The 12,163-nt window shown below is 37.2% G+C and overlaps 1 protein-coding gene across 5 annotated transcripts in view; it reads left to right on the forward strand.

Moving 5' to 3' along the window:
- OGDHL (oxoglutarate dehydrogenase like) overlaps nucleotides 1-12,163 on the forward strand; it is a 52,823-nt gene that overhangs the window by 14,157 nt on the left and 26,503 nt on the right. For 4 of the 5 annotated variants that reach the window (XM_027698617.1, XM_027698615.1, XM_027698618.1 and 1 more), the window contains exons 4-12: nucleotides 613-715; nucleotides 4,153-4,268; nucleotides 6,000-6,154; nucleotides 8,793-8,939; nucleotides 9,507-9,597; nucleotides 10,109-10,288; nucleotides 10,668-10,796; nucleotides 11,182-11,361; nucleotides 11,622-11,774. In XM_027698617.1, the coding sequence (XP_027554418.1) occupies nucleotides 613-715; nucleotides 4,153-4,268; nucleotides 6,000-6,154; nucleotides 8,793-8,939; nucleotides 9,507-9,597; nucleotides 10,109-10,288; nucleotides 10,668-10,796; nucleotides 11,182-11,361; nucleotides 11,622-11,774 (1,254 nt within the window). Of the gene's footprint in view, nucleotides 1-612; nucleotides 716-4,152; nucleotides 4,269-5,136; nucleotides 5,402-5,999; nucleotides 6,155-8,792; nucleotides 8,940-9,506; nucleotides 9,598-10,108; nucleotides 10,289-10,667; nucleotides 10,797-11,181; nucleotides 11,362-11,621; nucleotides 11,775-12,163 lie in introns of those variants that run through there. The other variant, XM_027698619.1, reaches the window with a different exon arrangement.

The raw sequence follows: 12,163 nt of genomic DNA on the forward strand, positions 1-12,163 counted from the left end.
TTGTGTCTTGAATGTCAATTTTTATTACAGATCAAATTTCCAAAATTTCACAATTGAAAATGGATGCTATCTGATGCTATTTGATGCAGAGCAGAGCTCAGGAAGAGCAATCCTTTCACTACCATTATAAACTACTTCAGCACCAATCAGTGTTTTAGGTCAGCAGTGCTGTATTTTAGTATTCTGTAGGTTCAGAAAGGAAGATTCAGGCAGAAATACGAAATGACTGAACTGGCAAATGATAAGATCTGTAGACTAGTAATAGTTTCTTAATTTTACTCAAAGATTGAGAGTAATCTTTAGTAGCTTTCTTCACTTAAACTTCAGTGTAATCCCAGTTGAATTGTGTGTCAGACAAAATAAATGTTATTTTCTAATGTGTATTCATTAATTTTTAATACAGGTAGTATATGTAGCTAGTGATATAATGCTTATTTTTTGTTCTTTTGGGAAAACTTGGGAAATATGTGACCCTCTCATCACACTAGTGGTGTTTGCTTATTTGACTTAATGGCTGAGATATATACTGTGGAGAGATATCAGTGAATTTTTCCCTTTGTCTGACTTTTGTTAGTGTGATTTCATTTTTCTCTTACTTTCCTCCGTTTTCAGATCCGTGGTCATCATGTGGCTCAGCTAGATCCCCTTGGAATTCTGGATGCAGACTTGGATTCGTTTATTCCATCTGACCTAATTACTACAATCGATAAGCTCGGTGTGTATGTCTGGCTGCCTTCTTACTTACACTGGTCATTTTGCTCTTGTGTCTCATTGGGCTGAGGTGATTAAATAAGACATTTCACAGAACTATAGAAAGGATTGGGTTGGAAGGGGCCTTAAAGATCATCTAGTTCCAACCCCACTCCATGGACAGGGATGCCACATTTCAAGGAACCTTCTACCTTTTCTGCTTGCTGGAATCATGAAATAGTGCCTCTGAGTATCTGTAAGGGGCTTAAAATTTCAGGACTATGGAATTTCTACTCTGAGATCATAGGTGAGGTTCCTGTGAATTCATCTTCTGGTGAATGATGATTATAAGCACTCTATAAAACCCCTGAATCTTGTATTTTTGAACCACACCAGAAATTAATACTAATCAATACATTAGGCCAAGACTCTGGTAATCTAAATTACTCTTATACCATTATGTTTGATATGTGTTTGAACTGGGGACATCTGAAGGCTAGTCAATAGGGAAAACAAGCAATAAATAAAACACTGGACAGAGGGACTTAGGGAAAATTTCATACCCTATTTGGATTCTAGTGTCTGATACTTATTCCTTCTGTATGTCTTGAAGAAGTCTGTTTGAAGTTATCAGAAGAAAAGATGGAAAGCGTAGAATTTTTTGCTTGTGGGTATAATCCAATGGTGATCACTTGAGTTTACTGCTGGAAGAGTGTAGTGCACAAGGTCTGCCTTTGTAAAAGTAGTTCTGGTCGCTCGGAGGGCAGGTCTCAGAAATTGCACTGATCAATTGCTTTGCCTCTCTCTGCTTGAATAAAAAAGCACCTGATTGATTTTTCTCTACTCTTCAATCTACCTGGTTTGTTTAAAATGTGGTTTTCTACTTGATGAAAACACTGAATCAATTTTTCTTTGATGTGTTGGGAAGCTTTTTGGACCAGACATAAAACCTAGTGCAAGCAGTAGATAAAGCACATTCTTCTTAATTTTACTTTAAGCTCATCTACTGCCTCGTTGCTGCTGTGTTTTCTATTTCTGGTGGTAGGGAAAGAAGCAGTTCTAATCATATAAAGGCAGTAGAGTGCCTAAGACTGTAAATTGAGAGGTGCTTACACAAATTGGACATTCTCTCTGAATTTTTTCAGTTTTAATTAAAGGAAAGTACCTACTGGAAAATACATTAGACATTTAGTGAGTGAATATACTTGGGAGCATGGGTCAGAGGCAGCACATCAGTGCACATTTCTTTGGACTGTACAGATAGTTTAGCACAGTGTTGTGACTGGTCAGAAGGCATCATACTGAAGCCCTTGTGCCCATAGGAAAAATATGTGAGACCTCTGAATGAGATGTCTCTGAGAGTGTAACTGAAATGATTTCAGTTTGTGAGGGCAAACAAAATTTCTGCCCTAGTCTTGGCACAGCAAAAAAGAGGAGGGTCTCAAATGTTGCCTATCCTTGAATGTTCCAGGCAGGAAACTTATGAAACGTCTCTGCCAGTACAGAAAGTATTTTAGTGTTTGATTTTTTTCTGTGCATTTACTTTGTCCTACCTTCTGTTTTCTTTTTGAGAAACCTTGTGGTAGGAAGTTTCTTCTGAGAGTTGCTTCTGAAAATGCAGGTAGTCACAGACGTACCTACTGCATTATTCGAGTTATAGAATTGCTTTCAGGATTTCAGTAAGGTTGTATCTCTTTAAACAAGAGGTGATGCTTCAGTAAATATGTGGTGCTGCAATACAAAGCACAGATGTTCTGTGTTTGCCCAGATCACTCATGTATGTGTTCTGGTTTATGCATGATAGAACATCAAGAGCCTGTGAAGTCTGAGGGAAAGTCAGCAAAGAAAAAAACCAACAAAACAGTTAGCACTGCTTTGTTTCAAATGACACTAAAGCCCCTGTCATTCCCTGTGTCCCTCTAACCTTCTACTGGGAAAACACCTCTTATGATACCAAAAAGGACAAATAGTGGTACCTGCCCTTTTTTTTTGGTTGTTCCAGGTTTGAAATTCTAATATATTATTAAAATTGTTACTAAAACCAAAATGAATATATTAAAATATGTTATTTTTAAAGCAGAGAATGTGTTATTTACTGACAGTGCTGTATAGTAAAAGTGGTGCCAATGCAGTCCTGTGGCCTGACTTCAACTCTAAATGCTAAGTTCTGTTATTATTTCATCTTTAAATTGCTGCTTCATTTTCATCTTCAGAAAAGTCATTTAGTAGGGAATAGGGGGCACTATTCTTTATTGATTTAAGAGTCATGTGCAGGCTGTCTTATCAGTGTTAAAGTGCATGTCTGCAGCTTATCTGGAACCAAGATAAAGAATTCAAAGTTAAAAAGAAGCTGTTTTTAATTTTTACAATATTTTCACACATGCACACGCACATAACCATTGAGATTAGCTCAGTTGGTTGGAGCACAGTGCTAAGGTCACAAGTTCAATCCCTGTACAGGCCATTCAGTTAAGAGTTGGACTTGATGGTTCTTGTGGGTCCCTTCCAACTCAGAAATTCTGTGAAAAACATAGTTTTAATGTACATATGACTGTATGTAATATCTGTTATGTGTCATACATTTGCTTCTTACAATTGTAAGAAGCTATTTTTCCTTTCTTCATTTAACAGGTTTAGGTTAAACTTATATCATACAAAGCTTTTAACTTGTCTTTAACCAGTCTTCCAGTCTTGTCTGCTATGTATTTTAGTTTTTGAAACTGCATAATAATTAAGTGAAGTATTTTCCTAAATAATATTCTCAGCCAGAAGAAGGTTAGGTATGTCTAAATCAAGATGGGCCAATATGCTTAAACATATGCTTTCCTTGATTTAATTGGTGGGGGTGTGGAAATCTTTGTGTGCAGGTCATTACATGACTATTTCAAACTATCCTAAAAAGAGAGAGAGAAACACCTTGGAAGTTCTACCAGAGTGGTTGTACTGCATTACATTCAGCATGTTGTGTATTTTCTCTTAGTGTATCTATTAATGTAGTATGCTTCCAACCAGCTGGTTCTCTCTGTCAGGAGGGATTCTTTTTGTGTTTGTTGCTCATGACAGAGCAAGGAATAAATCCCAATCATTACAGTTAGTTGTTTTACTAAACAGTGAACTGCAAGATATAGTATGGAGAATCAATGGCATATGTGCTAATATACTAAAATATAAAAAAGGTTTGGGTGATTTTAATTTCAGTTGTTTTATCTGAGCATTTAAGAAAGAATGGTTTGTCCTCTAATTAAATGATGACTATTTAATTAAAATATTAGTTTTAAAATTCAGACTAAAGTGTGTTTTACTAATGGATACCTGAAAAATATTCACATTCTCAATTTTTATTCTGGTACCTTCTTTCTTAACATTGTTTTATTAAACATAATTGCCATGGTTTGAAAAACAATGCTGGTTTCCTTTTTGTCTCCTGCCATGCTCTGCAAATCAATAATGTACCTGTTGTAGGGTTTTATGGTTTGCATGAATCAGATTTGGACAAAGTCTTTCAGCTGCCAACAACCACCTTCATAGGAGGAAATGAGAACAGTCTTTCTTTACGAGAGATCATCAAACGTCTGGAGGTCAGTGGGACATTTTTGAATTTGTGATTGTTTTCATCCAGACCGAAGTGAACTTTTTCCAGTTGTCAGTAACAAAAAACCTTATAATTTGTCAGTTATTAACAGAGCATGTAAAGAATTCAGGTGACATGAAAGAATAACCTTTGTACTGTAGCAGCAGCTTTGCGTTCATTGCCTGGATATCTGAAATGTATAGATTAAGGATGAGTGTAAAAGAGGTGAATGTGGTAGAATACTAATTCGAGCTCTCGCTCTGTCAAGAACTGATATTGTTTTAAAGGAATAGAGCCTTTAGAAATTGTCTTTTAAGTGTTGAACCACAGATAAAACAGCCCTGTATACAGTGCTCAGGATGTTCAGAGGTTGTCCTCAGATCCTCAGCTTTAGTGAGACTTTTACTTGAGATCAAATCTGAAGGCTGGGTACCAAATTCATGAAAGCCCGGCTGTAGCTTGTAGATGGTGATTTCCTTGTTTTCCATCCCCAATCATTTTTGTAGAGTTTCATTGTCTGACAGGTGATAAGGTTTATGCCATAAGAAGTCATCATAGCTGAAATAATTTAGAGCAAAACTAATTTGAAGGAATCAATATCATTAGAGGAGAACTCCAAACAGCAAAACAGCAAGTAGGAATGGTAATGAATTTGCAGACTGCTGAGTGACTTAGTGCTGGATATCCTCAGTTGTTTGGCTTTTATGTTGGCTTAGCTGAAGCTTGTAATTGTTAACATATTATCTCTGTTGTGCATTTGAGCTCTATATTTGGGGTTTTTCTTGTTTTTGTACTTCTAGCTTATCTGTGTAGCAATTTTCAAGAGATAATCCTTAAAATTGCAATGTGAAAATAAATGGACAAAATCAATAGCAAAATCTAAAAGCCTCAAGGAACTGATTTGTGTTAAGGAGAGAGAACTCTCTGGTTTCCTCTTCTCTCTAGAGCTTTGGTTATTTTTTTTAATTGAAGTTAACATTCAATTCCTTTTTAGAGGCAGTAAAGAGCACATACTGCTCTTTGTATGAGTGATTTTGAACCTCTCTGTTCACAGTGGTTTTGTCTCAAACTCACACTAGGCCTTACTTCTGTTGATTTTTATTTTGGAAACATTTTTTCTGATGAAATAGTCTTTTTAAGGTAAGAAAAAGAAAATTTAAAAAATGAACAAGGAGATAAAATTTCTGTTGTGTCTTTGCATTTCTCCCTGCCCTTTCTCTGCTCTCAGCTGCTTGGATTCTTTTTCAGATTTCCAGGTTTCTGAAACTCGACAGTTATCAGATAATTTGCGTGAGACTTCATACCTGTCTTCTCACTGTCTTTATTTCTTGATTTCAGGTGACATTTAAATAAGACAGGGTAAATTTTGGTAAATTACTGGAAATCTTTGCTGGTGCATCTAATGAAAAGACTGTACTATACCTGTAAGAACAGTACTGAGTTAGGTGAAATGTGCCAGTTAAGGTGGGTTTATTGGCCTGCTTTGAATACATCACCAAATGAGAATCTTCCAGTTTCAAAATTTTGTTACTTTGTAGAGAAAGGTTTGAGGCACAAAACGAGATTCAGTAAAATAATTTACTCACTTATAGAATTACTGCCGGGAAGATGCTGTGGAAGAGGAAGATGACAGTATGGCTTTCAGAAGAGTAACAGAGAATATAACTTAAAAAATGTATTTGTTTTTTCGTGGCCCATTAGCTCCTAAAGCTTCTCTGTTGGTGTTTTCATTTCCTAGAATACCTACTGCCAGCACATTGGCTTGGAGTTCATGTTCATCAATGATGTGGAGCAGTGCCAGTGGATCCGGCAGAAGTTTGAGACGCCGGGAATTATGAAGTTTACTAATGAGGAAAAGAGGACTTTGTTGGCCAGGCTGGTGCGCTCAATGAGGTACTGGGGTGGTGCTGGGAAACTGCTCTGTGGCTGCTGGGTGGGAGTTGGTGCCATCTGTAAACTGCTGAGGTGAATAGAGTCAGTGAAATCTGCAGCCCAGGTGGGCGCAGTTAACCTGGCTGTGATATCAAAGGAAAGTGTGTGCTGTGAGGTGTGTCTGGGTTTATGTTGTGACTTTCAGTATTCCATTATCTTAAAAGGCAGGTTGTGTTCTGTAACACTTGTCCAACCTTTAGTGGCATATTGGGCAATGTTTTCATTGGCTTGAGGAAATAAAATGGGAAAAAGTTGTTTCAACAGACAAGTAATATAGATCTGTGTTAAAGATTTGAATCCTGTTTCAGAAAATAGGTGTCAGAACAATGTTGGAATGTTATTTCAAGTCCTGTGTCTGCCCTTTTTCTTTTGGGATGTGCCAAGATGTGCAGCACTGTTGCATGACCTGGCAGCAGCAGTTTTAGTCCGTGCAATGTAAGAGAGCACATATGGAAACAGCTTATTGATTGCTTCCATTGTGGCTATCTGTGTGGAAATACTGTGATCCCAGAGACTGAATTATCCTCTTATCCTTAGAACAAGACTTTTCAGACACAAGATTCATTCCAGTTTTTACAATCTGAAACAGTTTGCATGTCCTTTGATAAATGCAAGCATCAGAGATTTATAAAGGCACATTTTTTTGTTAAGATTCCATGTTCAAAGACATAAAAGTGAAGTGCTCATTGGAGGTGTCAGAAGATATTTTTTCCAGGTGTTTTGTTAGCCAATATTATAACAAGATTGTATGTTTGGTTAAAAATTTCATTTAAACAGAAATAAAAATGTAACTTAATGGCCAAGTGAATATTACACTTGAGTAAGTTTGTTGTTTAACAGGTGCTCAGTATGAACCCACCTCCATTTATCTTAAGATAAGAATTTGTGCTTTTATTCCTGTGAAAAGATCTGGAGTTTCTAGTAGGATGAAGGAGCCAAATGTTCATCTCTTGCCAATTTAATTCTCTCCTGAAAATGGAAGAAAAATAGTTTTACAAAAATTTCTATCCTGCTTTCTCCAGTGCACTTTTTATTCTATGGTTCGAAAATGATCTAGGAAAAAAATCTAGTTTTGTAGAAAGCTGGTTGTGCTCTTGAGATTTGTGGCTTTGTGAAGCAGGTTTTCATTGTTTTGCTCCAGAATACTGTTTTCAAAAATGTTCATTCCAAGTACTGCAGAGTTCAGGTACTTGAAACTGAATTTTAAGGTTGGATTTCTCATCCTTTGTGGTTTTTACTGATAGGTTATTGTACAAGGCTCATTTTTAACTCCTCTTTCTGTAAAATACTCCTTGTACATTTTTGAACTATTTTGTATGTGCATGAGTAAACGTTAGACCCTGATGTGGAGTCTGATCTGGGCAGGGTCAAACATTTCCATATTATCCCTTTCATGAGATGTGTTCCTCACTGTGTACAGACTGTGTGGAGTGACAGTGGATGGGCTGCCAGCCTTTGTGCACTTGTAGTGGCATGTGGGGGACTTGCAAGATGTGACTGTGAAATACTGTAGTTCTGCACACTTAGTGGCAATTTTCCTCGAATAATGAACTTGCTGCTTATCAATACTGGCTTAACTTGGAGCTGCAAAGAGGAGGAAAACAGTGTTTACACTGCTTTGATTCACCCTGTAGGACTTGCTGTTCCCATGGGACCCCATTTCCAGTTTACTGGGCTTTCCTGAGGGATTCTGGCAGAATACCTTAGCTGAGGGTCTGGCTTGTTGCTTGGATGGCTGAATTGTAAGGGTATTAATGGGTGAGCTAAGGAGAGTCTTTTGGCAACAACTCATTTCACTGCCTCCAGGATTTCAGTCTAAAGAGGTAAATGTCAGCATTCTAAGTGAGGAATAAGTTGAGTGTTAATGGATTATGGCAGTGTTATGAGTCCAGGCATTGCACAGATGATGTAACCAATACAGTTACTTTGATGAAGATGTATTTTCTTTGCCTTTTGTATCTCCAAGCTTTACAACATATAATCCTTTCAACATTTGTTAAAAGGTACTTTTTAACCACTCACGTTGCCTCTGGCCCAAATGCATTAAAGAGTGAAAGAACACAGAGCTGTCAGGGATTGACATCATTCCGCTGCTGCAGCTGAGGCAGAGATACCAGTGTCCTGGCTCTTGGCAAGCTCCCAACTGTTAGATCACACAGTCTGAGGAGCCCTGCCATTGAATGGGACCTGTGGAATCGGCATGCTTTCTACTCTGGTTTTTTACAAGTATTTAATACAGGTTCTCTGCTATGTTTTCTTCAATCCATAGGAGAGACTTCTTTGCTGTCACTGTGCCTTCCTAGTGGTCAGTATTTGTGTACATGAGAACAGAGTTTAACTTGGGAAGTGAATTTGGTCTGAGATGGAGACTCTTCATTGTTTCAAAGTCCTAGTAAATACTTCTCAGACGGAGGAGAAAGAAGACTTAATTTTTCCTGTGTTTTCCTCCCTATGTGTGACTTAATTCCAGAGGCCTAAAAACTTGTATTCACAGATGTTTTAACACAGTGTAATTTTATTTGCTAAAAGATGTTTGTCACTATTTGCTACATTATCTTAAACACTCTCTTTTTTTTGTGTGTGTTTCTTTTTGGCAAAGATTTGAAGACTTCCTTGCTCGCAAGTGGTCTTCCGAAAAGAGATTTGGTTTGGAAGGATGTGAAGTAATGATTCCTGCTCTTAAGACCATCATTGACAAATCCAGTGAAATGGGAATTGAATATGTTATAATGGGGATGCCTCATAGGTAATGTCAATGGAAACACCCTAACAAATGGGCTTCCTGTGTTTAAGTTTTGGGTTCTAGAATGTTATTAACAAAGTTGATATTAAAAAAGCTGAGGTAGCAAGAATCAATCTCAGCATGTAATGGGAACACAGAACTGTAACAAGTGCCTGTCAGTGAGAGGCTACAGGTAAATGTTACAGAAACTCTCCTCAGTGCGGTTTGAAGCTGCAAACAAAAGTGGCAGCAGCCATGGTGTTGCCTAGCATCTGGAAGTGGGAAAGCTTAGTGAATAGTATTGAACTCACTTTTGCAGTCTGCCTTAACTAATTATTAATGTGATTATATAAAGACTGCTAGATAACTACAAAATTCACTTGGATAGCAAGGTATTATAGAACATCTGAGGGAACCCATCGGAGGGACTTTGCAATAGGAAGAAGAGTTGAATCAATGGTTTCAGGTTCAAAAGCTTGAAGTGAACTTTTGCAAATTTCTGATAGGATGGTTTGTAGATTTTGTAAGTTTTATGCTGTTGACTCTGTTACTGCCATTTTTGAGACATAACTGTGTCTGGAATTTTCTTAGAGGTCGGCTGAATGTATTGGCTAATGTAATCCGAAAAGAGCTGGAGCAGATCTTCTGTCAGTTTGATCCCAAACTTGAAGCAGCTGATGAGGTAAGATGCTTTTTCAAGAGATCTGTATAGAGAGGTCAACATTCAAAGTAGGTTTTAGTTGGTTTGGTCATGGTTATTATGAAAGTAGCATTATCAGCTGCTGAAATGCATTGCCTTCTTTTCTAGTTTGAGGAACATGATTTGGTGAAATTTCTTAATGAATGTAAAGATTATGTTGTACCTCTAACATGCAGAAGATATCTCAGGAATGACTGTAGATGAGTAAGAGTTTGACTGAGTTCATAATCTCTAAGCATCTTTCTTTGTTTTATATAAATGGAATGAGTATCAATATTCTCTAAGTATTTACCCAACATTGCATGGCAATAGTAAGGTAATAGAATAGAAGCAGTGTTCCAATTTGAAATTATGTTGTCAAACCCATAGTGCATAGTGATGTGCAATTAACTAGATGCATTGTTCAGGCTGAGGCACAAATTTTAGGAGTAGTGAATCAGATGCAGGAGGTATGAATGAAATTCCTGAATTGTGATTGCATCTTGCATGTTAGGGATCTGGAGATGTAAAATATCATCTGGGAATGTACCATGAGAGGATCAACCGAGCAACAAACAAGAAAATCACTCTATCCCTGATGGCTAACCCTTCTCACTTGGAAGCAGTTGATCCTGTTGTGCAGGGGAAAACAAAAGCTGAGCAGTTTTATCGAGGGGATACAGCAGGGAAAAAGGTAAAAATTGTTTACTATAGTAAATTTAATGGTAGTTTTTCATAGTATTTTTAATAAAAATAGTTTACCAGTAGTTTCATAGCGCAGAATCTTCCTTTTTTCCTTCTCCACAAAAGGGATATATCACCTGTTGAACTAGATAAGGTTTCTGACACGGTACCTCAAGGGTAACTTGAAAAAGTAGGCTTAAAGCTTTCTTTTGTTTGCAAACTGAACAAAGGCAGCAGAATACAGAGAAATTTATGGTGTATTATAAAAATACTGTTCTATTTTATAAGCACTACAGAAATATGGAGAAAGAAATCCTGCTGAGAAGCTTAAATTGCAGTTTTGGTTTCTAATATAGGTGTGGATTTAAGTGTCTAATTCTCCCTCTCAGGTTATGTCCATACTATTACATGGAGATGCTGCCTTTGCAGGACAAGGAGTGGTTTATGAGACATTTCATCTTAGTGACCTCCCATCCTACACCACAAATGGCACCATTCACGTTGTGGTCAACAACCAGGTAACAAGTAGAGTATTTTCCAATCAACTTTTCTGCTGAATAGTTGCTGTCCTATTTCTTTTTATTCTTGATTATTATTAGCTGAGTGCATTGTCCCCTCTGCTTATTAAAATGGTTGGGGTGTTTCTGAAAATGATCGTAGTATCTAGCGACTCTGAGTGGATAGTATTTTATCACCTACATTTATTTAATTCAATTTGTAATACTTAATTGGGTTAGGTTTGCTTTGGTTTGTTTTTAAGGGAGCAAAAAGAAGCTAGCTAGCCAAACTGAAAAGCTGGTGCTACTGCTGTGTAAATTACTATTAAATGCAAACCTCAAGCATTCAAACCCAAGTAGAAGGAGGTGTCTAAATTATTTTAATAGAAGTTTTTGTCGTTTTTAGATTGGCTTCACCACAGACCCCCGTATGGCCCGTTCATCTCCATATCCTACTGATGTTGCTCGTGTGGTCAACGCTCCCATTTTTCATGTGAATGCTGATGACCCTGAAGCAGTGATGTATGTGTGCAATGTGGCTGCAGAATGGCGAAACACATTCAATAAAGATGTGGTGGTTGACTTGGTAAGTCTTGGTTTTCTTAACTTTTCATTCTGTGCATTATGTATTACTCTCTTATTTTTCTGTGGCTTAGAAAAGAAACATTTGATTTTTAAAGGCCTTTAGCATCCTCATTTTAAAAAGGCAAACAACTAACAGGCCCACAAGAAGCCATAAGTGTTTTTTATACCATAAACCTCTTAAAAATATCTGTAAAACTATGAAATGGAAAGATTTCATTTTACATTTTGCCTTACCAACAGTAACAATCTTTCCCTTTGTAGGTTTGTTATCGTAGGAGAGGGCACAATGAAATGGATGAACCCATGTTCACCCAGCCTCTAATGTACAAACAGATCCATAAGCAGGTGCCAGTGCTGAAGAAATATGCTGACAAATTGATTGCAGATGGGACTGTGACACTGCAGGAGTTTGAGGTACACATCAACAGAGTTGAAGGGAACCTAAGGAGCTGTTCAGTAGAAAGACACAACTGTCACTGCATGTTGTCTGCTTGAAAACCTTCCTTTCATTACTGTAAGAAGTCTTCACCCTTTGTCAATTTGTGTTTCAATTTGGTTTGGATTTTCATGTAAAATAGATAGTATTGTTGTAACAAAAGGACTGAAAGTACTGTGAAGTAATTAATACATATTGCATAGGAAAAATTTGCTTCAGTTTTGAGATTTGTAAAAGGTGCTCAGATAAGAATATTGAAAAATAGAGGCATTTCTCAGCTGTTCTTCATTTCTAGACTCTTGATTCAGCAGCAAGACACCCACAGGTATAATTGTAGCTTCATATTGATAACCTTGGCAGGCTTGTG

The sequence above is a fragment of the Neopelma chrysocephalum genome, unplaced genomic scaffold (genome assembly GCF_003984885.1).
Source record: "Neopelma chrysocephalum unplaced genomic scaffold, ASM398488v2 Primary Assembly neopelma1_131, whole genome shotgun sequence".
Taxonomy (NCBI): domain Eukaryota; kingdom Metazoa; phylum Chordata; class Aves; order Passeriformes; family Pipridae; genus Neopelma; species Neopelma chrysocephalum.